The sequence below is a fragment of the Epinephelus moara genome, chromosome 1 (genome assembly GCF_006386435.1).
Source record: "Epinephelus moara isolate mb chromosome 1, YSFRI_EMoa_1.0, whole genome shotgun sequence".
Classification (NCBI taxonomy): Eukaryota; Metazoa; Chordata; class Actinopteri; order Perciformes; family Serranidae; genus Epinephelus; species Epinephelus moara.
This window is the reverse complement of record NC_065506.1, coordinates 27,525,071-27,550,830: the sequence shown is the minus strand read 5'-3', so window position 1 is coordinate 27,550,830 and position 25,760 is coordinate 27,525,071. Positions and strand designations below refer to the sequence as shown.

General features: G+C 40.2%; 3 protein-coding genes across 6 annotated transcripts in view; 1 reads left to right on the top strand and 2 right to left on the bottom strand.

Moving 5' to 3' along the window:
• The first annotated feature begins 2,863 nt into the window (after positions 1–2,863).
• ampd3a (adenosine monophosphate deaminase 3a) lies at positions 2,864–17,795 on the top strand. 3 transcript variants are annotated; one of them, XM_050051333.1, is made up of 16 exons: positions 2,864–2,930; positions 3,241–3,317; positions 9,093–9,315; positions 9,466–9,646; positions 11,311–11,476; positions 11,569–11,788; positions 11,918–12,047; positions 12,179–12,373; positions 13,187–13,318; positions 13,401–13,564; positions 13,673–13,799; positions 14,238–14,401; positions 14,724–14,844; positions 16,543–16,716; positions 16,884–16,994; positions 17,096–17,795. In XM_050051333.1, the coding sequence occupies exons 2-16, from the start codon at positions 3,260–3,262 to the stop codon at positions 17,270–17,272; spliced, it is 2,343 nt and encodes a 780-aa protein (XP_049907290.1). In that variant the 5' UTR covers positions 2,864–2,930; positions 3,241–3,259; the 3' UTR covers positions 17,273–17,795. The 3 variants fall into 3 exon arrangements, with proteins under 3 accessions (XP_049907290.1, XP_049907298.1, XP_049907306.1); XM_050051341.1 differs by lacking the exons at positions 2,864–2,930; positions 3,241–3,317 and adding an exon at positions 7,055–7,222; XM_050051349.1 differs by lacking the exons at positions 2,864–2,930; positions 3,241–3,317 and adding an exon at positions 7,253–7,270.
• Positions 17,796–17,930: 135 nt separating this feature from the next.
• lyve1a (lymphatic vessel endothelial hyaluronic receptor 1a) lies at positions 17,931–21,561 on the bottom strand. 2 transcript variants are annotated; one of them, XM_050051372.1, is made up of 7 exons: positions 21,404–21,561; positions 21,098–21,281; positions 20,865–21,004; positions 19,213–19,431; positions 19,010–19,082; positions 18,200–18,294; positions 17,931–18,151 (listed from the first exon to the last, which is right to left on the bottom strand). In XM_050051372.1, exons 1-7 carry the CDS (start codon positions 21,483–21,485, stop codon positions 18,105–18,107), a joined length of 840 nt encoding a protein of 279 aa, XP_049907329.1. In that variant the 5' UTR covers positions 21,486–21,561; the 3' UTR covers positions 17,931–18,104. The 2 variants fall into 2 exon arrangements, with proteins under 2 accessions (XP_049907329.1, XP_049907320.1); XM_050051363.1 differs by having other exon boundaries at positions 17,931–18,294.
• A 2,864-nt stretch (positions 21,562–24,425) lies between these two features.
• mrvi1 (murine retrovirus integration site 1 homolog) overlaps positions 24,426–25,760 on the bottom strand; it is a 42,519-nt gene continuing 41,184 nt past the window's right edge. The window contains exon 32 of the mRNA XM_050053719.1: positions 24,426–25,415. Within this exon, the coding sequence (XP_049909676.1) occupies positions 25,253–25,415 (163 nt within the window). The 3' untranslated portion in view covers positions 24,426–25,252. The remainder of the gene's footprint in view (positions 25,416–25,760) is intronic.

Genomic DNA, 25,760 nt, shown 5'->3' with positions numbered 1-25,760 from the left:
CCCCCCCACACCCCCCCCCCCCCCCCCCCCCAAAATCACATTTTTTGAGAGTTCACACTGCACCGCCAAAGACATATATTGCAGATTTCGCTTTTGGCTGTACTCCTTCACTCTCTTTTATTTGGACCAGGCCTACAATGCAAAGGGTACATCATGTGCACTTGCCTCTTTGGTAGCAGCAGGGGAAATGTAGGGTGAACACAGCACAGAGTGATGGACCATGAGGACCCACTGAGGATAGTCCAGACGTGGCATCTTATCCTCAAGCTTTGCTCGGTCCCTATTGCAGAAATTCACAATTTAATTTATACATCACATACAGATTCACTACAGTAGTTCAAATCAGGAATTTATTGGATAGCATAAAGTCAAACTAACTGGATAATTAGAGCAAGATATTCATTGCCACTTGTTTAGTGTCCCCTGGGCTCATTAACAGCTTGACTATCAGCTTCTCCTGTGCAAACTAAATGAATATTTTTACAAAAAATTCTTAGTGTAAACATGAAAGAAATGAAAGATGTGCTTGTGAGTTTTTACAGACTCCATAACACTACATTTTGATTAAAGATGTGATCATAAGTTATTGGAAAAATGTTGGCAAGAGACGGTTTCTACTTTTGTTTGAATTCACCGGAAAAGCCAGTTACAGCTCCCTAAAGCTTTGTAGTATGACTGAGAGCAGGTCATATAGAAACAAAGTGAGGGTCAAAACTTTCATTTCATGTTCTCTGTTGCCATCTAGTGAGATTAGGTGGGTAGAACTGCAAAATTTGTTTTGTAGTTGTATGATTCAGTCAATAACATCAGACAGCTACAATCAAGCAAAGTCATTTTTATAAGAAGTCCTATAAGAACAGCAATAGGTGAGAAATCAATCTTCAATCTTACTTGAATACTGTAAGTAAATCATTATGCACTCTGAGTACAGGCAGTTTTTCGCCTTCATAGGTTGTAGAGGTGATTAATCAAAAGCCCAACACAGATAGTTAACACCGTGCTCCTGCTTTACTGCTGTGATGGCTCACAACCTGTTCTTTTGCAAGGAGGGATTTAAACTTAGAAACATAGCCTACAATGTTCAATACAAGATTTGATTTGGGGGCTTCAGTCTTTCTTAAATTGTATTTTTTATTTTTTAAAATACAATTCAAATGACTGAATGGCCTGAGGCAGTCAGCAAATATTGTAAAACAAAGCAATTGTGCCATCTAGTGGCTCGTACGTTACATGTGTCTACATGTTGAATGGGAATTTAGCTTCTCCACAAAACCCTCATGGTAAAAGAAAAATATTACGTGTTACTCACCACAATAAAAGCATTCAGCAAATTATAGACTGAATGGATTTAGATCTGGCACACTCCATGTAATCTCTAACTGTGCACCACTGTTGCTGCTTCAGTAAGCCAATCAGCTGGTGACGCCACTGACGTGATGACGGCATCAAGAAACTGCTCAGTGTAGGTCAGCTGGTCAAAAAAAAACAACACTTTCCAGTATTTACGGTATGCTAAGCTCCAAGTGTTTTATTTTTTCCATGGCTGTGTTCAGACAGCCATGGAGAGTATTATTCTGGGACCTGCTCTTTTCACCTGGACGTCTGCTACGATACAGATTTTTGCCAAAATGCAAAAATTGTTTCCAAAATGCTTTTTGCAGGAATTTTCTTTTGTTTTAATGTTGTCTGAAAATATGTACACTAGACTCTGGTCCTGGCTTATTTTGATTTTATGGTGTTTTGTAAGCCCACATGAGATGGGCATAACTGTTAACATGATACAACAACAAAATTTAATTCATTCATTCATGCAACTGAGCGAAAAAGGACTCTCTGAAGTAATAATGAGATCACCAACTTACACTGTTTGTGGCACTGCTCACTGACACACTGTTATGTCACTATTGACGTGAGGCGAGCAGACAGATGAATAATCACTCTGACAATACTACTGTCAATCAAAATGATACAGGCCCAGCGCTAAGAGTCAGTCCTCAATACCCAACTCTAAAAGTAACCTGTTAACCTGAGCAGAGAGGATTAACCTCGTAATCTCAAACACTGTCAGGCTAAATCAGGGACTGTGGACTGCTTATGGCCACAGAAGTAAATCTGGGCCTTCCTCTAGGCTGTCTGAGGAGTTTTCCCGTGCTATACTGTACTGCAAGACTGCTTAATCTGCGCTGCAAAGGTGTCAGAGAAAGTCCTTTGATCTGTCTGTGACTTCCTACTTAGAGATTGATGTTACCCGTGGTACAGACAGCTTTTAGTTTCTTTGCATCATACACAAAATACATGCAATAATAGACAATTACCTTGTCATGATGTGCAGTGATGAGGTAAGTCCAGGTGACTGTGCTGTAATAGTCTTTATCTTTGATGCAGGACTGTAGTTAAAGAGACAGAAGCAAGAGCAGGGGATTTAGGCTTTGAAATACATTAGTCTCCCAAGTGAAAATGTACAAATATTATTTGTACATTTAGTGTTTATCTCATAAAAAAGAGCTCTCTTACATTGCTTTTCTTACTTGCTACTCTGCTCCTGTCACGTCTGAGCAAAATGTCCTGCAAATGACCGAAACATCCACAAGAGGACATGATCAGTCTCTAAGAAAGACAAAAGAAAACACTGGTGTTTTAAATGTTGATCCATTTTGAAAGAATTCCTACTATATCCATTAATACTGCCTGAAAACATTATGACGCAGTACAAATGAGCATGACGTCTGACTTCTGCATGTGCTCGGCTGATGCCCTTGTGCTACGCTGCAGCAGTGAAAGAGTTAAGGATGGAGTGATGAGCACTGCAGGGTGGTGGATGAGATATGATCTACTCTAGCCACAACAAGAGCACAGCATGACTTAGATGTTTCTCTGAGGGAACTTGTGCACAGTTTGTATACACTTCAGAGACGGCAGAGCCCAAGGAGGTGAGTGTGCTTATTTGACGTATTAGCAGTGATGATGACCACTGATATTTGTCAAGGGGAGGCAAACATCACCTAATGTATCTTTCTGTTTTAAAATCTCCTTTCAAAAAAAAATCTGTCTTACTATGATGCATGTGAGACTTTGTAACTGTAACTGATCTATGTGTATCCAAATCAAACAACTACACAGCTACACATCTAGACGAACTAGAGATGTATCTGAGGAATATTAGAGAATTGCTGTGAAGGAGGCTGCTTCGCATTCATGGATGAGTGCACTTCCTTCGTTTTCATCTTCACTCTCCTTCAGGCCCTGGCCACTTTGAAAGATGAGAAGAGGAGACACGCCTCTTTTAAAGCAGCAGTCCAGTCCTTGCTTGGGAAAGAGTGAGTTTCTTTACTTACTGTATCCCCTCTCTCTGTCATCGCTATCTCTGTGTTGTGTAAATGACTTTCTCTGGTGCTGTTGACCTCTCTCTCTGATATGACATTGACAAAGAGCCAACCTGGGGGCTCGGCCATTAACTGCAGTGACGTTTTCTGAGAAAAGCCAAAAAAAGACAAGATAAAGACAGTATAGAGAGCTTGGTCTGAGATAGGGCTATGTGAGTGGTCGGGTAATGGCCTCCTGTGGGATTCACAGAGTGGATGGGAAATGATGAATGATGATCCTTACTGTCCAAAGGCACTGTGGGGATGATATATGGTCAACTACACATTTCCAGTACATTTCAGAGTCACAAACACCAGGGCGCACACACCCGTATTAGTCCAGAGTGCGCTCCATTAAGCTACTCCCCACATTAGTATCAAAGCATACTTTCAGCAGACCCACACCATAACTCTATTTCTCAGCCATCTGATATGATGTTTCCTAAACCAGACACTTTGATCAATACGAGATAGGCTCCTGTGAATGCTGAATAAAATATTTTATCTCCTGTGTTATTAAGGTGCTGAGTCCTCGATATAGACAAAGGGCACTTTAATCCAGTGGGGATTTATTTATCGCCCTGCAATGGTGGGAATCAGCAGGCACTTTGACATTAACAATAAATGTGCTGTGTCTCTCTGGGGAGTTCAAGCATGCAAAGATGCAGCAAGTGCAGTATCTGTTGACTCTTTGCCATATTGTTGTTATTTTTCAAACAATGTGACCATCTGTTCATTTCAGGCACATATGAAAAACACCTGGCTGTTGAGCAGAAGTGCTCTGCAAATGCTTTTGATTTGATAATTAAAAAATACAAGTAAGTCTGAGCTGATTCAGGGGAAATGTTGCACTATAAAATTTGCCACAGCTTGTGAATTTTGCCATCTATCTTTGACAGTTTATCCACGTCCACATCCGGATGATATTAGGCTAATTATTATCATTATTATTAGGCTGGTTAAAGAGCACTAGAACCATACAGTATAAAAGTTTATTTATCACATTGACTGCTAGAGGAGAGTTCTCGCCTCTGACATTAAGGATAAGTCTGGTTATAAATATCTGGGCAGTGATGGCAAGTACATACATAGATAAAATGCATTATGCAGCTCTGCATCATATACGGATAACAGATGGGAGATGGGGTTAGTTGTCTTCGCTATCACAGAAATCTGAGTGGTAATCTGAGAGTATATGGTAGCATAATGTCTTCTGGGGACATTTCTTTGTTTTTAGAAGTGACTTTGGCCAGGACACCACAGTAGCATTATGTATTTTCAGATGTACAATACCAAGGCCAGAGCCCAGATAAAAACAGTGCTAATAAGCAAAGGAGAAAACTGACAAATGGGCAAACACTTGGATTGTTCTCAGACTGCCTGTCTGTGGGTACTTCAGAAAATTATCACAGCAGCTTGTGACGCTGACTAAAAAGGACAACTGCAAAGACAACCTGGTTGTGATGCCTCTTTGCCACAAAAGTAGTGAGGAGTCTCTCTTTCTCCCTCCCTCCCTGTGTGTCTAAGAGACAGTAAGAGAGATAAGTAGAACAGTAGGCAGCAGGCTCCATCTACTCTGAGTGAGGCCTTCTCTTTGTTGACAGCCAGTTTTGACATAGTCTCAGGATTAGTTGCTCCGTCAACATGAGGCCACTGGCCCCTTAAAATAGAGAGAGATGTGCAGTCAGGAAAACAAAACTGTAATTGTGTGCCACTGTGGACTCATAGATTGACTGGGTCTGACCCAGATAGATGCAGAAAGAATCTATTAGGGTACCACTGAATCTGTCGAGCGCTTCACTGTGTCCAACTTGAGATGACAACACCCCCAGATATGGCTATGGGCGACACTGAAGGTAAGCGCAGAACTGATTAAAGGCATTTAAGAGTAATATAGGATAATCGGCTAAAAAACTATGAAATCAAGTCACAATATAGGCTCTTCTCATCACTGCACATCTGCAATTATTCAAGGCAAATGGTCAACAGAAAGGAGTCTCTGAGGTTGAGCTGGTCTTAAATTAGACAGCATGTGTGAGAGAGAGTCCCTGCTACTGTAGGTGTTGAGTACCTCGGACTCTACTGACTTATGTTTTTATGAAAGAGCTTTTTAAGAAATCATTGAGTAATTTTAACTTGATGCAAATTAATATATTTAATAAATGAAAATTACAGAAAAACAAGACATCATCTTTAGGGATGCACCATAATATCGGCCAATATTGGCTTCAAAATGAATTATCAGAATCGGCCAACATGCTTTTTCTTATTTTGCATAATGAATGAATATTACATACATTTAAAAGTATTGTATTCCATGTGTCCATCTGCTGATGGGCCACCACAATAAGAGTATGCATGCATAATATGATGTTTCTTCCACTACAGAAGAGACTTCATGATCAACAAAATAGGTGAGGATCTATCGATATTGGTATCTATTATCGGCCAAATAAGTTGTTATATATCAGCATATCGGATATCAGCAAATAATCCAATATCGTGAATCCCTAATCATCTTGCAGATACACCAGCTGCACTACAGCCACCCACGTCTTAAAACAAATGTGGGCCAGGTGTGTTAAGTGGCCAAATGGCCCTGTCAATATACTCAAAACTGCCTTTGTGGTAGTCCCCCCTACAAAAGGTGTCACCTGGACTACATTTTGGTGAAGATCTGAGTCATCCAGGTCATGGTAATTCTAAATTCTATAACGTAGGCAAATGGATTTCCTTCAGCTACAGAAAGTCCAGCTGCCTATGTTACAGCATTTAGAATCACTTGGACCACATTTTGCGATAGTGACACACACACAGTCTCGCAAGGTGGACACAATACCAGCCATTGTGACATTGTCGTGGCTGGTAAAAATTCTATCTTCAAATATATATATTTTTTATTTAATTGATGTAAAGCACTTGTACCATAGTAACAGACTTCCCAGGAGTGAACAGCTGGTAAAAACAATGCAGACCAGTGGTTCTCAAATCGTGTGCCACAGCACACTGGTGTGCCATGGGATTTGTGATAACCACACATTATTATTGCAATATCTTACTGGGCTGAGACTAAAAGATATAAATGAATTTTTAATTGACTGTACCAGTATGTTGCCTACACCCATTTCCTAAGTAAGAGGCAAACTCTACCTAAAAAAATTAATTTAATTTAAAAACCTTGAAAGGGAACCTATTTGTTGCTGTTAGCATGTAGGAAAATTAAGTGTGACACATCACATTATCTTACATTATTTCCCATTTAAACAAATGTGTTATTGGTGATTTGATGTTATTTTGAAAAGTTTACAATGAATTTTCGAATCATTTTGTTGATAAAAATTCAGTAAGTAATAGCTGGTTGTCAATTGTTATTGTGTATTAGTAAATAAAAACAAACATTTATGTTGTGATAAGAGTGATGACACTGAGGCTATTGTGCACAGATATAAATACAGGTGTGCCTTGACATTTTGGCTTGTTGCCAGGTAACTTAGGTTTTCACAAAATGGAAAATGGAAAAAGGAAATTTGCCTCAGTGTTTTGCTTCATAACAATAAACATAGTAAAGGAAAATAAGAATAAAAGCAAGTGCTGTATAAAATGTAAACTACAGTTGACTAAGACAATTTTCTTTCGCCTAAACACCTAAACGGAAGCCAGAAGCCATTTTGACCCCGGTTGTCATAGTAACGACCAAGCACTGTAGAAGGAAATCTTTTTTCCTCTTGCTAAAAACAGTCTATGCGCAAAAATGACAGTCTTACATACCTAACATTAGCTAAGCAATACAAACAATTGTTAAAGCTATTGAAATAAACTTACCAGCGGCAGCACCTTGGCATGTAACGTTAACTTAAAAGGTAAGACGTGTACAATGGGAAGTGCGTGCTATTAAGATGAAGCTAAAGGTTAGTAGCTAACAATAATATAATAAGCATTTTAGCGTAATTTGTACCTCGCTGTAGTTACATTAAGGTTAGTTTATAGGTTTAAAACTAGAAATAAAACCTAAGTTAACTGTCCGAATACTAAACCGTTGCGGTAACTTAACCGTTACTGTAGCTAACTAGCCTAACGGTAGACTAACCTTACAGCTAACGTTAGCCGCGCACTGATTTTAAGGAAGTGTGATTAGGTTAATTTTATATCATAAATTGTAAGTTCATAATTCATCCGCAAAAGCTTTATTTTTTTCCATCAGATATCATTTGAATTGGTGGAGAAACAGAATGAGTCATTTCATTTAATAGGTTTTTGTTTGTTTGTTTTTCTGTTTGTTTGTTTGTTTGTTTTGCTTTTCTAGGAATTTTTGGGTGATTATAGCTAATTCTAGTTCCTGTCCAGCTGTCAGATGGGATGAGGTGTGTGTGTGTGTGTGTGTGTGTGTGTGTGTGTGTGTGTGCACCAGGCTGTGAGAAAAAGAAATGCAAATATTTGTATCACAGTTTTTTCAGGGTTTATGGGAGGACAATTAATAATTGATAAGGCCATCATCTCCAGATCAATACAGTTTTATGAGCCTACCCATTTTCACAGTGTGCATGTGGTGCCATAAAGCTCCACGGCCTCCGTGATGCACACAGCTGTTGTCGGGATAGTGTTGTGTGTCCGGAATGATAAGCTTCCTGGAAGCACCCTGGCAGAGCGGAAAATTGGCTTCTAATATGACACTATGCAACATGGCTTTTCTCTGGTGTTGCCTCAGCGCTCCAATGACCATAACTGTATCCTTTATCACTAAGGATATCAGTAAGACACTGTCAGTTCACCCAGGTTATCTACTTTCAGAAATAGACAGTTCTCTGTTTGACATAGCTGCTTGCACTGTATGGGTCTGTGAGCATGACTGTAAACAGATGGAGCGTATCTAAGATTTCATTCTGTAGTAAAAATAAATCTTGTTCCAGTGATGCTGTTGATAAGGACTAAAACAGAATTATTATTTTTATTAAGGTGTGGAAGTGACTGCTCATACATAGTAACATGTCAAGAATAGTTCAGGAGGACTTGCATTGCTACAAAGGTTATGAACCTGGGGACTTTAGTGAAACTATCTGACACGAGTTATTTTCAAAATGTCATTGTACCGCTGCACAATCAAAAGGACTAGCTAGTGTTACCATTACAGTATCCCATTGCAGTCATTTGTTGATAACTGCTATAGCACCTGTCAAAATTGTAGTGACTTGTTGCTTTACATAGACAAGAAGAAAAGGGCAAAGAATGGAAAAGTACAACAAATAAAGACAGCAGATAGGAATACAGGATAACATTATAAGTAAACTATAGACATCAACATCAAAGCTAGATAATGTTAAAGATGATAAATGTTAATAGTGTCTGTGGAGGCATATATAAACTGGCTAAAATAGGCGTTACAACCTAAAAATCTTGAACGCTGGTTAATTTGTGGCACTGCAATAGGGGATTTTTTTATGGTTTTCATTTCTAGTTTTGAGAAAAACAACTTGACAGAGTGAAGTGCTTAAAACTAATCCTGCAAGACATGAACAGTTCACACAGAGCTCTTCAGGTGGTGATGCTGTGCAGCAGTTATCTCTTGTCTGTCCCGCACCCAAACCCTGACACAGGTAGATTTACTTGTTTACACAACAGCACAAGTGGGTCAGAGCAAGTAAAGACTTCATAAAGAGGGCAGGTCCTCTTTGTTTCCTCTGATGACATGTCACTGTCACCAGTCACTCCACTGTAGCTTCTACCTTCTTGCAGACATGCCGCGTCAATTCCCGAAGGTAACTCTGAGCGAAGCGGAGGAGGAAACACAGCTGCTAGCAGAGAAAGTATATGCTTCAGCACTAAAAGAAGAAGACAACAAAGATGCCTTATCAATGTTCACCATGCCTGTGGACTGCCCAATTGGCCTCCAGCAAGCCAAGGAACATGAGTTGCTTAAGGAGCTGGCAGAGCAGCAGTCAGAGGAGAGCACCAAGAGGTAGGCCCTGCTGTTGCTCTGGCACCAAGTCACTGATGTTGTCATCAGTCAGATCAATGTTACAAATAAAAGCCTTTTAGCAGATGAATTGTATCTTGACTTTTGGGAAAGTTACGTTAACTTATATAAACTATATTGCTAATTTTGCAGGAGGAAAAGCTTGAAGATGATTCGTTCCCAGTCCATGTCTCTGCAGATCCCAGTGAATGTAGATTGGACACGGTCATTGGCAGCCACGCCATACCTGTCCCCCAGCTCCACCTGCTCATCAGTGCCAGAAACCTGCCCTGATTACCAGAGGGTCACTATTAGTGGTGATTACTGTGCTGGGGTAAGTACTATAAACATAAATGTGTGCATCATAGTTAGAGATACTACACCCATTGTTAAAAGTCATACATGTGAAGGCCCAGACACACCAAACTGACTCTTAGAACTGCTGCCAACAAGGGTGACTTGCGTTGCCTCACGTCACCTGTGTATCGGCCAAAAAGTTGCACTTGAACACACCATAAAGACTATAATCAAGGCCAACCAGCATGTACTTCTACACCTTGGGAGAGAAAATAACTCAGTTTGTATCCATCATTAAGAAAGGGAAATCGACAGACACACAGGACAAATTCAAGATGCTAGTTTTCCAGTTTACATATTAAAAACACAATAAGAATTTTTTTTGTTTTACCTAATATAACAAGTTCGGGCAGCAAGGTGGTACAGTGGATCGCACTGTCGCCTTACAGCAAGGGGTGAGGGATCGAACCCTGGGATGGGAGAGCCCCTCTGTGCAGTTTGCATGTTCTCCCTGTGTCAGTGTTGGTTTTCTCCATGTACTCCAGCTTCCTCCCGCAGTTCAAAGACATGCAGGCTAGGTTAACTGGTGACTCTAAATTGCCTGTAGGTGTAAATGTGAGTGTAAATGGCTGTCTGTCTCTATGTGTCAGTCCTGTGATAGTCTGGCAACCTGTCCAGGGTGTACCCTGCCTCTCACTCAGTGTCAGTTGGGATAAGCTCCGGGGGGACTAGTGCCATTGGTATGGGATACACCGCCAAAACTAGGGCAACAGGTGCTCACTAACAGCTGACCGTTGGCTTGGTGTGTCAGGGCCCTTATTCCTGTGGTCTTAGACTGTCCAAAAATAAAAGTAAACATGAGCAACTCTCCCAAATCCAAAAACTAGAGCACTAAAACTCGAATTTATGATGTTATATAAAGTAGTCTGGAGCTGCTCCGTAGACAATGAATTGGGAAAGATCTTACAGATGACACTGAGAGCACCCAGGGGAATGTTCTGAGTATATGGGTACATTTTCTATTTCAGAACTGAGAACACTACACTAAAATAAAACTCATTTGGGTATAAAAAAGGAAACAAACATCCTGTGGATCCACAAAAGCAGGCTCCCATTCATTGTCCCAGGAGCAGCTCCAGACTTTATACTTGATGACCTCACAAATTTGAGACTCACCTCTCTGCCCTCTGGCTTTGAAGGAGAGTAGCAAATGTTCACAAACATTGATTGAAGTTTCCTAGGCCATGGATATAACATATTGGTATTCTTATTTCAGGTGGTGTTTCCCTTTAATGCTTTTGCATCTTTACATGGTGTATATTTACTGTCCTCATGTTCACAAAATGCTTAAAGATATTACATATATATATATGTATATATATATATTTTTTATATATATACATATATATATATATATTATAATTTATTTTTTTAAAGATATTTTTTTGGCCATTTTGCCTTTAATGGACAGGACAGGTAGGTGTGAAAGGGGGAGAGAGGGGGGGATGACATGCAGCAAAGGGCCACAGGCTGGATTTGAACCTGGCTGCTGCGGCAACAGCCTTGTACACGAGGCGCCTGCTCTACCACTAAGCCACCAACGCCCCGATTACATATAATTTTATACAATTACTGTGCCAAAATGTCTTAAATAAGACAATACTTCAGACTAATTATGTGGCATGTCCATCCCCCATTCAGATCACAGTGGAGGACTATGAACAGGCAGCCAAAAGTCTGTTTAAGGCTCTACTTATTCGTGAGAAATACTCAAAGCTAGCCTATCATAGATTCTGCAGAACCACAGCCCAGTTCCTCCGCAGCGCTGAGAACACGAGATGGAGCGAAGAAGAGGAGGTTCTACCAGGTGAGAAGTGTATTCGCATCATGGTAATTGATACACTCACTCATGTTTCATTCTGGTTTATATGACTAACTGAGCAATGTTGTTGCTTCCAGATATGTGCCCGTGTCCAGCAGAGGGAGAGGATCCCTACAGCATGGAGAACATTCCTGAGAATCTAAACTATGAACTGAAGATGAAGGACGGGATAGTGAATGTTTATGACAATGCCGGGGCTCTGAGAGAAAACCAGCCCCACGACCTCCCTTACCCAGACTTAGAGACCTTTGCCATCGACCTCAGTCACGTGCTCGCCATGATTGCAGATGGACCCACGTAAGTTGCCAAAACAAAAGATACTACAACTATGCTTGTTGTATAAACAGCCCTGGTTGTAAAACTGGTTGTTGCCACCTATGGATGCAGTATTTACTTTTCACTCGCTAAAGTGACTCTAATTTACAGGAAGACCTACTGCCACAGACGACTGAATTTCTTGAGTTCGAAGTTCTACCTCCATGAAATGCTCAACGAGATGGCTGAGCTAAAGGAACTGAAAAGTGTGCCTCACAGAGATTTCTACAATGTTAGGAAGGTTAGATTTCTATCTAAAGGGTGTATAATCTGACACTGTGTCTGGTACATTGTCTCTGCGAGACAAGTTTAACTATTTGTTTTTAAACATAGAATTTTCCAGTAGATGAACACATTGTTTCTGTCTCTCAGGTGGACACACATATTCACGCAGCTGCCTGCATGTCTCAGAAACACCTGCTGACCTTCATCCAGGAAACATATAAGACTGGTGCTGACCGTGTGGTGTTGGAAAAGGCTGGACAAATGATGACTCTCAAACAGGTTTTCCACGGCCTCAATAAGGACCCCTATGACCTTACTGTGGACTCTCTGGATGTACATGCAGTAAGAAAAGCATGTTTTACCATTATGTTTTCATAAAGTGTAGTTTAAGAGATGTGGAAATGGGGAGCAAAATTAATACTTTTCTCAGTTTGTCAAAATGTGACTATAAACAAAGGTGACAGTATTGTAAGCCTAGTACTATTAGTACAGGCTCCATCCTCTACTGGACTCTATGGGCAACACTCTCCTCCAACCATGAGCATGCATTCGCCCACTGAAATTTGCTGAAACAAAAACAATCAGGGCGTGTCTACCTGAACACATGCAGAGCCCACTTTGTGTAAGAAGGCATATCACACTGTCAGCTATCCTACACTCTCACCACTGACCAGTGTAGGAGCACCAGGGCTCCTGGGTAGATGGCTCCGCCTGTGCAAATAGAACTACGGTTACAGTGTAACCTTCGTTTTATTTCACACAGGCTTCGCCCTCTACTAGACTCTGGGTACAGTGGGTGGAACCCGATTAATGAACGCCCTGTTGTGACGTAACATCAACCCAGCCACACTGACCCTGACCGGCTAAAGGTTGATTGGCCAGTTACTTTTAAGCAAATTTCAGGAGAGTATTATCCATAAAATCCAGTAGAGGACAGATCCTGTATTAGGCAGAACAGTTTGTTATGTTCCTGTCAAGGCAAACAAAGATCGGGAACTTCATGTCAAAGTTCTGCTAATTACAACTCCTTCACTCTCTCTGCCTCTAATTTGTGTCACTTCATTTTACTTCTAGTGTAGATAAATACCATTATTACTTTCCATGACTGACCCTTCTGGATTCGCAATTATGCTTTGTAATTCATGAACTTCACAGGGGAGACACACCTTCCACCGGTTTGACAAGTTCAATTCGAAGTATAACCCAGTAGGAGCCAGTGAACTTCGAGAAATCTTCCTGAAAACAGACAACCTCATCAATGGAGAGTATTTTGCTCGCATCATAAAGGTATCATATCATGTCACCATACACTTTAAGTCAGAACCTTTGCAGAGACAGTTAAGCACTCTCTACTTCTCACCTTTGATAGGAGGTGGCCCACGACCTGGAGGAGAGTAAGTACCAGCATGCAGAGCCGCGCCTTTCCATCTACGGACGCTCTCCAGAGGAGTGGGACAGTCTGTCTAAGTGGTTTATTCACCACAAAGTACACTCTCCGAACATGAGGTGGATCATTCAAGTCCCCAGAATATAGTGAGTGCTTCAGACAAAATGTCAAACTTGTAAAAGAATTTCTTAAAATGTGAAATCTTGAAATATCCTAAAAATGTAAGATGATATATATTTTTGTGTCTGTTTCAGTGATATTTTCAAGGCAAAGAAGCTGGTGCCTAATTTTGCCAAGATGCTGGAGAACGTTTTCCTTCCTCTATTTGAGGCCACTGTTAACCCACAGAAGCACAAACATCTTCATGTTTTCCTCAAATATGTAAGATGTTGTATTTTTTAGGGTCCATCATAACAAACCCTACCAAGCCTGCCAGGATATAAGAGTGTTTAATAAATAGTTAGCATTAACATGTGTTAAAAGAACAAGTCTCTAACCACCCCAATTTATATGCAGTATATAAACATTAATAAATTGTATATTTTTGACAAATACTGTACATTACTTAACACACTGAAATGTCATATCTGCTCACAACAACATTATGGTTTGTTTAAACCATTTATTAAATCTTTCTATAATGCTTGAAGATGCTAAACAGGCTAAACTAAGGAGTTATCTTGTATAAATGAATTAAGAAGAATTATCCGTTAGTGGAAACAAATAACTATTGTTTATGAAATAATTAGAAAAACAATTTGCCCTTAATACCTGCCTGACATCACACAACCATCCCGGTTGTAAATGTTTTTTGTGCAGGTGGCAGGCTTCGACAGCGTAGACGATGAGTCCAAACACAGTGATCACATGTTCTCCTTCAGGAGCCCAAAACCAGAACAGTGGACAACAGATGACAACCCTCCCTACAGCTACTACCTCTTCCACATGTATGCAAACATCATGGTCCTCAACAACCTCAGAAAGTAAGAGCTAATGTCTTCTTCCCTCTTCAAAACACACACTTCTTTATTAAAGGAGAGTGCTTTGCTGTAAGATTGACAGAGGAAAATGTTTGCCATTAAAATGCAGGACCTGTTTACTTTGCAGAGCTCTCAGGAAAGAAGTGATTAATGGATGCTAGGAAAGTAAGAACCGTACATGTACTGAACTCATAGCTAATGAGAATAACTCGGACATCTCACTGTGCAGTAGAGCTGGTATCTCTAAGTATGACGAATACAAAGATGAGCAGGTACTGCTTCATGATTTTTTCAGGTATTGATCATCCTTTTCTGTCCTTTATAGAGAACGTGGACTAAGCACCTTCCAGTTCCGTCCCCACTGTGGAGAAGCTGGATCAATCACTCACTTGGTCTCTGCCTTTCTCACATCTGACAACATCTCACATGGACTCAACTTGAAGAAGGTACCTCACAATTTGTGGGCAGGGTATGGGGTGGGAATCAGCAGGGTCCCCACGATACAATATTAAATGTTTTAATAATAATGATAATGCACTTTATTTATCTGTACCTTTCAAAGCACTCAAGGACGCCTTACAAGACACAGTTAAAAAAAACAAGCAGCAATGTATCCATAGATCATATATACAATAAAAGTTTGAAAAGCTTGAAAAGGTGTGTTTTCAGGCGGGATTTGAAGGTGGAAAGGGAGTCAATATAGTGAATGTTGTGGGGAAGAGCCCTCCAGAGGCGGGGGGCAGAACAGCTGAAGGCTCTAGAACCCATGTTAGTCAAGCGGGCAGATGATGATGTGAGTTGGATTGCAGAAGAGGATCTAAGAGTATTTGAGGGTGTGTAGATATGATGGAGTTCAGACAGGTACTAAGGGGCTTAATTATGAAGGGCCTTAAAGGTGAGAAGCAGAATCTTGAAACTGATGCGATATGTTTTGCGATATGCTGAGTATTGTGATAACATTTATTGCAATTCATTACGTTTTATCAACTGCAAATTGTGTCCCAGAAGGAAAACTTTGTCAACATCTGTTTTTATCTAATAATATTAAGTTTTCAGTCTGTTCATCTCACTATAATCATTTTCATTGCAGCAAAAATATATCTAGTGGACTAAAGAGCAATTGATTTTATTATTCTAGCAGGCCGCCAAAGGTTTAATTTGTATTTGCAACATTAATAACATATATATAATAAAAAAATCAAAACTTTGCATCCATGTATCAATATAATATCGCCGTGAAAATTATTGTGATATCATGCTGCATCAATCTTTAGTGCCCCACCCCTAGTATTCAGAAAAAGATGCTGCTTGTAGGAAGTATAATGATTAAAGAGTAATTCTGCCCAGAGCAGGGAAGGGATTACACAGTGCTGCTGTGTGGGCTCACCCCCAGCCAAAGATCAATAATATGACTGTACTTTGTGCTTTTTGTCCCAAAAGACCAAAAATAGCAACCACAGTGTGAGTACACAGAAGAGTACTGATAACTTTAAACCAAAAGACAACATAATCACTACTAAAATTAACTTTTCTTCCGTCTGGTTTGAGGTCTATGTTGGTTTGAGACCAAGTTTTTCTCAACTTGTGTATCTGAAATTTCCTGCAGATTTCTCATTGTTAGCGCTGTGGTTCAACACAGGACAGCTGAAAATGTGACAACTGTAGGTGAGACAGGAAACTGGGAGTTTTGAATTTCTGGTGTAGATGGACAGTATGTTCCAAAAACAGAAAGGCCAGAAAGTCCTTAAGAAAGACGGCTTGCTGACAGTGACTCACTGTTATCAATTTACAGCACAAACTGCACAGTCACACAGTATTCTAGTCATTTTGTTCAAGACACTCATTTCCTTGTTGCTTCTTTAGGATTTGATCTGTGTAACTTTCATTACAGTTGCAATAATCCAACTGCATTTAACTCATTTAAGTCTGGACAATGTGGATAAAGGCCCATAAATTCTAATGTTAAATCAAGTTGTTTTCGATATAGGAATCTGGGAAAAAATGTACTTGTGAGTGCCTGTGCAGCATGTACATCAAACACTAACACAGCTTCTTTTGAGCTCTGTGTTCTTCATGTTAGTGTGTACCTTGTGTCTGCCAGAGCAGTATTTATCTTTCTTTTTTTAAACTTTGTGTTCCTTTAGAGCCCTGTGCTGCAGTACCTGTACTACCTGTCCCAGATGCCCATTGCAATGTCCCCCCTCAGCAACAACAGCCTGTTCCTGGAATACTCCAAAAATCCTCTCAAAGAGTTCCTGCACAAAGGCCTGTGTGTGTCCCTGTCCACAGATGATCCCATGCAGTTCCACTACACCAAGGTAAACAGACACAAACACACAGGAGATAATGGGTTTCTAGGCTAACGTTTAGTACGCCTGATTCTTTGTGTACAGTATTGTAAACATACTATTGCAGTGTGCTGTAGGTGGATTCAGTTCTGCAGTGTAAATAAACCGTATCCACTGTTTGTGTGTCATGATTTAAGGAACCACTGATGGAAGAGTACGCTATCGCTGCTCAGCTGTGGAAGCTCAGCACCTGTGATGTGTGTGAAATAGCCAGAAACAGTGTGCTGCAAAGTGGACTCGCTCACCAGGTGACACTTTCACTCCTCCTTTTTTCTTTTTTTTTGTCCTGCCAAACCTCCAACACATTTAATCAGCATCAATCCACCATCCCTTTGTTGTTTGTTTACAGGAGAAGAAGCACTTCCTGGGAGAGAACTATCTGAAAGATGGACCTGAGGGGAACGATATCCGTCGGACCAACGTGGCCCAGATCCGCATGGCCTACAGACACGAGACACTGTGCAATGAACTCAGCTTCATAGTCGACGCAGTGAAGTCTGAAGCCATGAATTCCATCTATGAATGAGACGGACCTCGCACTAGACAGAATCCAAGCATGCTGCGCTCCCAGTAATCACCGTTTATCTTTATTTTGAAAAGTGCCAGTGAGTCACTGTGATGATTAAATGAAAAATACAATATCCTGTCAGCTGCAAAGCTGTGCTTAGCTGGTCACAAGCTGATAAGGAGTTTGGTAATGTGAAGATGCATGTTTGAATGACGATGGCACTTTGGTTCTCAAAGGTTTAGACAAAAGCTGTGGAGGACCAGGCGTGTGTGAAGTAAACTCACATGCTTGTCATTACACAAACCCACAATGTATAAACAGTTGTACCTTACACTCCATTTTGTGATTGAGGTATGTCATAGAAACCCTTAGAACATGTATACACTGTATAGGACCACTTATGGCTGAGTTACACAATGTTAGTTTACAGATAATGTCTGGTCATTTCCTCTGTCTCTCCCTTGAATAGCTGGTTTTAAAGAGGTTTCAGTAAGTTTATCAACACAATAAAGTTTTGGGAGCTACCTAACTTCGTAATGACTTGCCTTATTAAAAATGTTTGACACTGTTGTAGAAATGTTGCATTCACATGTATGCAATCAGAAGCAGCAAGCAGTATGTGAAAGAATAAAAGGTCTCCAGTCTTCCCAATGATTGTATAGCAAACACTGCCATCTAGTGGTTAAACAGCACTATTTAATAGCATCATGTAACTGAAAACACTAATACATACATAACACATACAAACAAAAAAGCCTTTTAAAGGAAACAACAAGGGACACATCATCCTTAATATACAATATTACTCAGTAGTTTTCCATGTCCTTAAAAATGTCTCATCAGAAAATGTCTAACTTGCGTCGTCACCCACTTCTATCCTCTCCTCTTCCTCAGCATCTTTCTGTGCATCGTCGCCCACTTCTATCCTCTCCTCTTCCTCAGCACCTTTCTGGGGTTCTTTTGTTTTTGTCACACAAACCCACTCCTCTGTCTGGATGTAGTCTTGCTGCTGCTTGATGTCCAAGCTCCGACTCCTTCTCCTTTTCACAGAGAGAAAGACACAAATCATACAGTGCATTCATATATGTAATAACAACAGAAGAACATACATTTAATACGCACTATCGGGAATTTTTACAAGCAAGAAAGGTGCCTTGTCTTGTGAGTTTATCCACAGCTCTTCAGGGCTGATATACAGTAAAGCTCATTAGAGTAGCACTAGTGTATATAGAGCCCATTCAGAACCAATTCACTCATAACTGATAGATTCACGTACTTCTTCAGATGGCATCATTTAACCACAACTAATATGTGTCTAGTAGGGATGCACAATATCGTTTTTTAATCATCATCATGATATCAACTTGCACTTTTAATATAGTAACACCATATTAAGTTACATTCTGTCTGCAGGCACTATTTTGTCTGACACATGCCATGCTGTCAGCTCTTTGGCTGCCATACTAGTCTGCATGGTTGAAGGAAGAAAGTGTGAGTGCAGACGAATGTGTGAATGCCAGCAAGGAACTGGTGCATGCCAAAAATAGCACATCAGCCATCTGCCAATATTTTTGGATGCAGGGGAGATGACATGGCACAAGCACAGGCATTGTGCAAGTCAAGAACTGGGTACACTTTATTATCTGTTTATTTATCGCAAGTTATATTGTTATTGCATATTTTTCGTAATGTGTGCAGCCCTAGACGTTTGACCTTAGTATTATATACAGTGTGTTCATGTTGAAAACCACTCACATTTTTATGTATACAAAGATGATTACTGCAATAAGGAGAAGGGCACAAGTGGAGGTGATGAGTATAGCCTTTCCTGGAATAATAAAACATGAAAAAGACATTAGTCATACTAAACAAAAATCACATCCAAACTCTCTTTAACTTGTATGTTTTTACTTGTGACATGACAATAAGTTCTCTTGTGGACAAAATCCTCCTCATACCTCTAGTAGAGCTCTGTGACCTGCTGACAATTGGAGCCGGCACTGCCTCATTGTCCATGCTTCTAGGAGTTGAGGTGGAAGAAAACAGAGGGGTGGAGGAAGATGTAGAGTGCGTGGTGCGGGTGGAGCTTGCTGCTTTAGAAGAATGAGTTTGCCCTGAGTAATCCCTGCCGTTCAAAGGGTTATCAGTCGTTGCATCCTTCAATTGTGCCGCTGCATCTGTGCATGTACACGGAGGCCACAGGGAAGTAGATAAGTGTTATATAAAGTACAAGGCGTTTGATGAATGTATGTTTTTTTTAAAAATGTGTCTGCCGCCCATTTGTAACTACTGATAGCGATTTCCTTGTACAGCTGTCTTGACTTTGTGCTGGAAAATATTTAAAAGGCATTTCTGGGTGGGTTTCTAGCAGTAATGGTACAAATTTAGGTTAGATATTTATTCAAATCTTGTAAAATAAACATGATTGGGGAGGTTTAAACCCACCTTTATGTTCTACACAATTTAAGTCAAACACTAATTTCTCATACATTTTTGGAGAAAAGTTTTCCTGACACAAATTCAGTCCAAATGTAAGTGCAATAAATTGTTAGCACAGCCTTTGACAGGACTATTCACTCACATTAACCTGAGTTAAAACCTTAAAGAACAACAACAACAAAGTAGGGCTGTATTAAGAAAAGCATGCATGATATCTTCACTTAATTGTTGTCTTTTAAAGGGATAGTTCAGATTTTTTTGAAGTGGGGTTGTATGGGGTACTTATTCATAAACAGTATATTACATACAGTTAATGTCAGGCAGCGTGCCCCCAGTTGGGAGAAGCAGGCTGGAATCCAACATGGAAGCTAAGCAATCTACTGATGTGGAGGGGTCCGCGACAAAACGCATTTTAGCCATCAAAAATTCCAATCCAGAAAAATCAATATCAGTTTAAGTGTACGCTATATTGAGAATATGTTCACTGCTTCATCATGATCTCAGACAGTAACATTTATTTTCCAACTGGAAAATGAAGCCATTGTTTCGCTCTCTTCAGAGCCAGACTCCATTGAGAAAAACCGTAATTTAAGTTTGCTGGCTACAGGAGCTACTAATCTACCGCTGCCTTGATCATTTAGTTAGTATGTAATATTGTGGGACTTTGGCATTTAAAAGGGCTAGTTCGGATTCACCGAATTCACGCCATGACACAAACACACTAACTGATCGAAGCAGCAGTTGACCAGAAGCTCCTGTATTCAGCGAGCTAAAATGACTGTTTTTGTCAATGGAGTCTGGCAGCTTTGACGGGAACATATATCAGGAGCTGAGGCCAGGACGGCTTCTTCGTCGGAACAAGCTGACTGACAACGTAAAGTGGTGAAAATACTCTCAATATAGTGTACATTTACACTGATACTGTTTTTTTTTAAGGTGGGTTAAAGACATTTTGTTGCTGGCCCCCCATCCACAGCAGTATGTTGCTGAGCTTCAATGTCGCACTCCAGTCTGCTTCTTCAAACGGGGGGCGTGCCAGCTAACATCTGCTGTATGTAATACACTAACTATGGATAAGCACTCCAAACAACCCCACTTCAAAAAATCAGAACTACCCCTTTAATGTGTAGTGTAAAGCTCTAGACAATAAATGCATATAAAGATGTCATACCTGATTCATTGAAGCAAAACACATCAAACTTGTTTGTAACCGAGGCTCGCCATGTCACCAAGCCTATCTGGTTTTTGCCACAGGTAGAAACGGCCTTTATGCGGGGAATGACTGCAAGATGTTCATCAATCCAACCAAACCTGAGTAAAAACAAAATATGACACAACATCAGTATCATCAACATCATTAAACTCCACTGAGATATAGGTGATCCCTTTTTTCTCTGGTCTTACCTGCATGTCTCTAAACCTTTACTAAGAGCTTCCTGCACTTGTGCTTTTGAGGCAATGTTGACTTTGAGGGACAAGCAGAGCGTGCGAGCATCAGAGGCATTGAAGACGTACTGAGGCTGGTTGAGGTAATTTAAGCCGCTCACCTGGAATACTCCAGCAATACTTTGGTTCTCCGCTGGGAAAACTGAAAAACAGCAAATCAAACACTTTAAGGAAGATGAGTGGCCTACATTTATCCATAGACACTTTATAAAAAAGATAGAATTCAATAGACAAATAAATATCAAAAATGGTGGAATTACTTACCACTGATGCGGTTTGTGTCAGTCTTTTGATGAGAGATGACTGGACTAACTGACAGCGCCGATATGATGCAAAGCCAGATCATATTTATGACTGCTCAGAGCTGAGACGGACGAATGAAGAGGGATGGCAAGTGATGCACAGTTTATGTGCCTGTGTGCCGAATGAGGGTTAAATAGAGTTGATTCTCCTCACCGGGGTGTGTGGACTCTGTCATTGCCAGAAAGTAAAAGGAAAAGGAAGAGGGAAGTACAGCCCAAGGGTCAGATCAAGAGCCATCATATGTTCTCGGAGCAGGGCCCAGGAGACAGAGAGATAAAACTAATATGTCAACAGGTGAAAAAAGCTGCAGCAATTCTGAGGAAGGCAAAAGGCAATGAATTCATGTTCCAGGAATCATTAAATGAGGATTTAAACTGGACTTAAACAGGTATTTTTAAGTGAGGAAGATGAGCAATACATCTGTTGGATTTAAGTGGAAATAAAGATTGTAATCTGTGGTTTCAGTCTAAGCACTGTTACAGACAACTGACACTGGGCATGCCGTCCAAATGATTTCCTCCCAGGGGGAATTACTCAGTCATGAACATGCTTATGATCTCTGGTACCCTCTGATGAGCCTCTGGCACACGACAACATCCCACTTCCACAAAAACATCTCCACACAAGCCCCGATGGCAGGAAATTACGCAGTGCTGACGAACACGCCGCGGTGTTTTTGTCAGATGTGAGGTGTCAGTGAGGGCATAATAAATGACCACCGGGAGCTACGGACGGATATTTAACTTCTCTTAAGGTGTTTGTGTGTCGATGGGGTCAGATTAAGACCTTGTAGAGTTAGATTACATTGCAGTAAATGGTTTCCTGAGTTAATCAAGCTGCTCCAGAGAGAATACGATGGAATTTTGATGTGCTGTAAAGTGAGAACAGACATGTTGGTGAGCAAGAAGAGTTGATCAGCACAGACCTTTTTTACAGCAGACAATTTTAACGAGCAACACCAGGACCCTGAAACTGAAGCAGCTAAATGGAATTCAGCCATTATTAATTTTATTATTTACATCAGCGCTTTTCCTACTGTGACAAGTCAAGATGTCTTCTGTGAAAAAGGTCCCTTGATAACATAGTTAAGAATACATTTTGCTTTCCTGCCAAGGGTTAGATGAGAAGATCGATACCACTCTCATGTCTGTAGCATAAATATGTTGCAACAGCCAGTAGCAGATTAGCTTAGCTTTGCATCACAACTTGAAACGGGGACATAGCTAGCCTGGCTCTGTCAAAAGGTAGCAAAATCCACCAAACAGCACTTCTAAATATCACAAATTAGATGATATGCCTTGTTTGTGTAAGCTATCTAAACCACAGACTGTATATAAAGATGGACGACGACATTGTCGCCCCATAAAAGTCTCGATCACTCCGTGATGACTGGCTGCAGTACAGGTCATAAACCCAGCCGCCTCCATGTTAGCAGATGAGGCATGGACCAAACTAAAAGATCAAAGTACACGTCAAATAAGTTTTTCCCAAAGATGGTTTCTGTCATCTTAGGTAGTTCTCATCATGCTTTTGTGTGTTCATTTGTTCATCTATCTGATAAGCTGGGTTATAGCTAGTTATTTGGAACTCAATACCATGGAGATTTCTAGTGCGTGGACTCTGGCTCTAAATGATGTCACTAATGCAAGATGGCTGCGGCTATAACTGAGATATTTTGGCTTTCTACAACTCCACATTTGTTGGGTTTCCATTTCTCCCATCAGGTGCCACTGCAGAAGAGGGAACAACAAGATGGCATAATTAAAAGAGTGCCAGTCTAACCCAAAACAAAGGAAAACAATATGAAGATGTATAATAAAGAAGAGCACACTGGATAATGGAAATAGAGAGTTTTGATCCACTAATATTGCAGCTGTGTGCTCCTGGATGAGTTCTGGTAACAACCCTGTCATCCAGAGATGACAGAGAGAGCTTGCAGTGGCCTATGCAATGACTTTACATCATGAAAGTACGCAGGCTGTTCTGGTGCACTGTTCGTACGTTTTTCTACAAAAAGTAATTCATCCAAATTTGTTCATATCCTACGTAATCATGAACCAGTAATTTGTGCATCACCTATGTATTTTGGAAGGCTGCAATCATGTGACCAATGCGATGATGAGAGTAAGGGATGAAACAGTACCGAACATGAATTTGTGAATCCTAGGATACCGAAGGGACAGCCCACCTGGTTCTGATTGGCTATCCCTGACATTCTTACCCTAACCCTACCAGTCTCACTCCTTTTGCCTAAACCTAACCAATCCAGCCAACAAAGGCAACGAGTACCATCCAATCATAGGGAGAGTAGGGTGGGTCATTCCTTCACTTATCTAGGATTCACAAAATTGTGTCCTGAATGGTCCAGTAAGGAGGAAGGCTGGGATGGTGGATGGGTCTCAAAACACAGAACTTTCGCCAGGAGACCGATGATGGAAACTGTCTGAACTTTGAGTTTTTTTTTTCCTAAACCTAAGCTCTGTAACTTTACATAAATTACATACAGTAACTTTATATTAAAAACATAACATAATTTGTGAGACGCTAATTTGTAGGATATCATACAAACCGTTGTGGAGCCAGTGACTGGTTTGTCCGTTCTGGGCTACTGTAGGAACATGGCAGAGCAACATGGCGATTTCCACAATTGAGTACCGACTTCCTATGCAGATATAAACAGCTCATTTTAAGGTAACATTTCAACAATTCTCATTATACACTAAATAAAACATACTTTTTATGATATTCCATTTCAGCCAATATAACCCCCTAAATCCTACACACTGGATTCACACTGGTTCACCATATCAGCTTAAAGGTGATGATATGTCTAAGTTGTGTTCACAACTTGTTTCCGCTGCCCCCAAATGGTCAAAAAAAAAAGAAAAAAAAAAAAGTAAGATGTCAACATTTTAGAAAAAGGATTAAAGCATCAATCTTCTCTGGTAGCACCTGATATTTCTCAATGGAAATGAATACAGTATCTTTTCAGGCACCTTTATTCAAAAGGTGAAGTGGCAGAGCATCAAATCCACAAAGAACAAACAACACCGGCAGGCACACATGTGCAAAGAAGATAAAAATACGCTTCATGCCATCTAATCAGTGCTCTCATACAAGAAGAAAATCTCTCAGTGCTCTGAAGACACAATCCAAAATGGCACAAACAAGAACCGTCAACTGCAAAATATTGCACTTAAGGAACTACTTTGGAATGTGCTTATATTTTAAAATATTTAAATACACATTACAGAAATAAAACAAAACATCAAAACCTTTTATTTTCTGGATCTTTAAATATTAGTTCAAAATCTCTCGAGGTCTTTATTATCTATTGGACCTGAGATTTATACTTTAACATCAGAGTGTAGATAAATATACACTTTTTCTACTGCGGCATTTAATGGAAAATGCCATACTCATCATCAAAAAGTACCCAAACCAGAACATGTTGTTACGTATGCATCTAATTTAAATATACGTATATGTCATCACACTATATAGTTGGTCCCTATACAGAAATTATCTTTTTGCTCACTGCAGCAAACAATCTGTTAATTTTTCCATACAAACAAAATTATAACTTAATGCTGTTAACCACAACAAAGGCAACATCATCCATACAGCCTCCCAAAACGTCTTTGGCCCTCGAGAGTCAGGGTCATGGATTCAAGTGAGTCCGAGTGTGATGATATGGTAAACTGACAGAGACAGAGGGCGACTCTGTGACTCTGCGCCGGGGTTCTTTGGTTGTTCTGCTACACTCAGTCCAAAGATCTTCATCTCGCCTCGCACACAGTCCGTCTCTGCTTACGTGTCCTCACGTCTGTTGTAGTAGTCACTGAAGAATGTGAAAATACTGATAACCAGACACATCACCACAAACAGAGTCAGGGCCATCCAGAGAAGTCGCCGATTCAAGGGGATCTTGGGAGAATAGCGACCAAGAAGAACCAGGATCTCCTCCATCCTCCTGTGAAGACAATGACCTCATACAGTAAACATCTCATATTTTTATTGCTGTTAACAGCTTTATATGCATCTTCTTCAAAGACTTTTCATTTTAATTTTTATTTAAAAATGAAATAAGTAATGAAACTTATTACATGTGATTACTTTTTGATTACTTTTCTAACAATGAGGATCCCGTTAGTTTTTATTGCTTATAAGTTTTATTTTGTCATTGTATTATTTTAACATGTTCAGTACCTTGACAAAAAATAAAAAAATAAAATGGGGAATAGAGATGAAGAAATGTCTGGAAATAGGCCAAAGGAAGGCATTCCTGCACAGGAAAAAGATTCAAAGTAACAGAAAT

Bases quoted from the DNA above. Each gene is read 5' to 3' on its own strand.
- ampd3a (XM_050051333.1), top strand. From the start codon at position 3,260: ATGAGAAGAGGAGACACGCCTCTTTTAAAGCAGCAGTCCAGTCCTTGC. The intron at 9,316-9,465 runs GTAGGCCCTGCT...CTAATTTTGCAG, and splicing joins TCAGAGGAGAGCACCAAGAG to GAGGAAAAGCTTGAAGATGA. The intron at 16,717-16,883 runs GTAAACAGACAC...TCATGATTTAAG, and splicing joins TGCAGTTCCACTACACCAAG to GAACCACTGATGGAAGAGTA.
- lyve1a (XM_050051363.1), bottom strand. From the start codon at position 21,485: ATGATCTGGCTTTGCATCATATCGGCGCTGTCAGTTAGTCCAGTCATC. The intron at 21,282-21,403 runs GTAAGTAATTCC...GCTGTTTTTCAG, and splicing joins TGACACAAACCGCATCAGTG to TTTTCCCAGCGGAGAACCAA. The intron at 18,295-19,009 runs GTGAGTGGTTTT...CTCTGTGAAAAG, and splicing joins ATCTTTGTATACATAAAAAT to GAGAAGGAGTCGGAGCTTGG.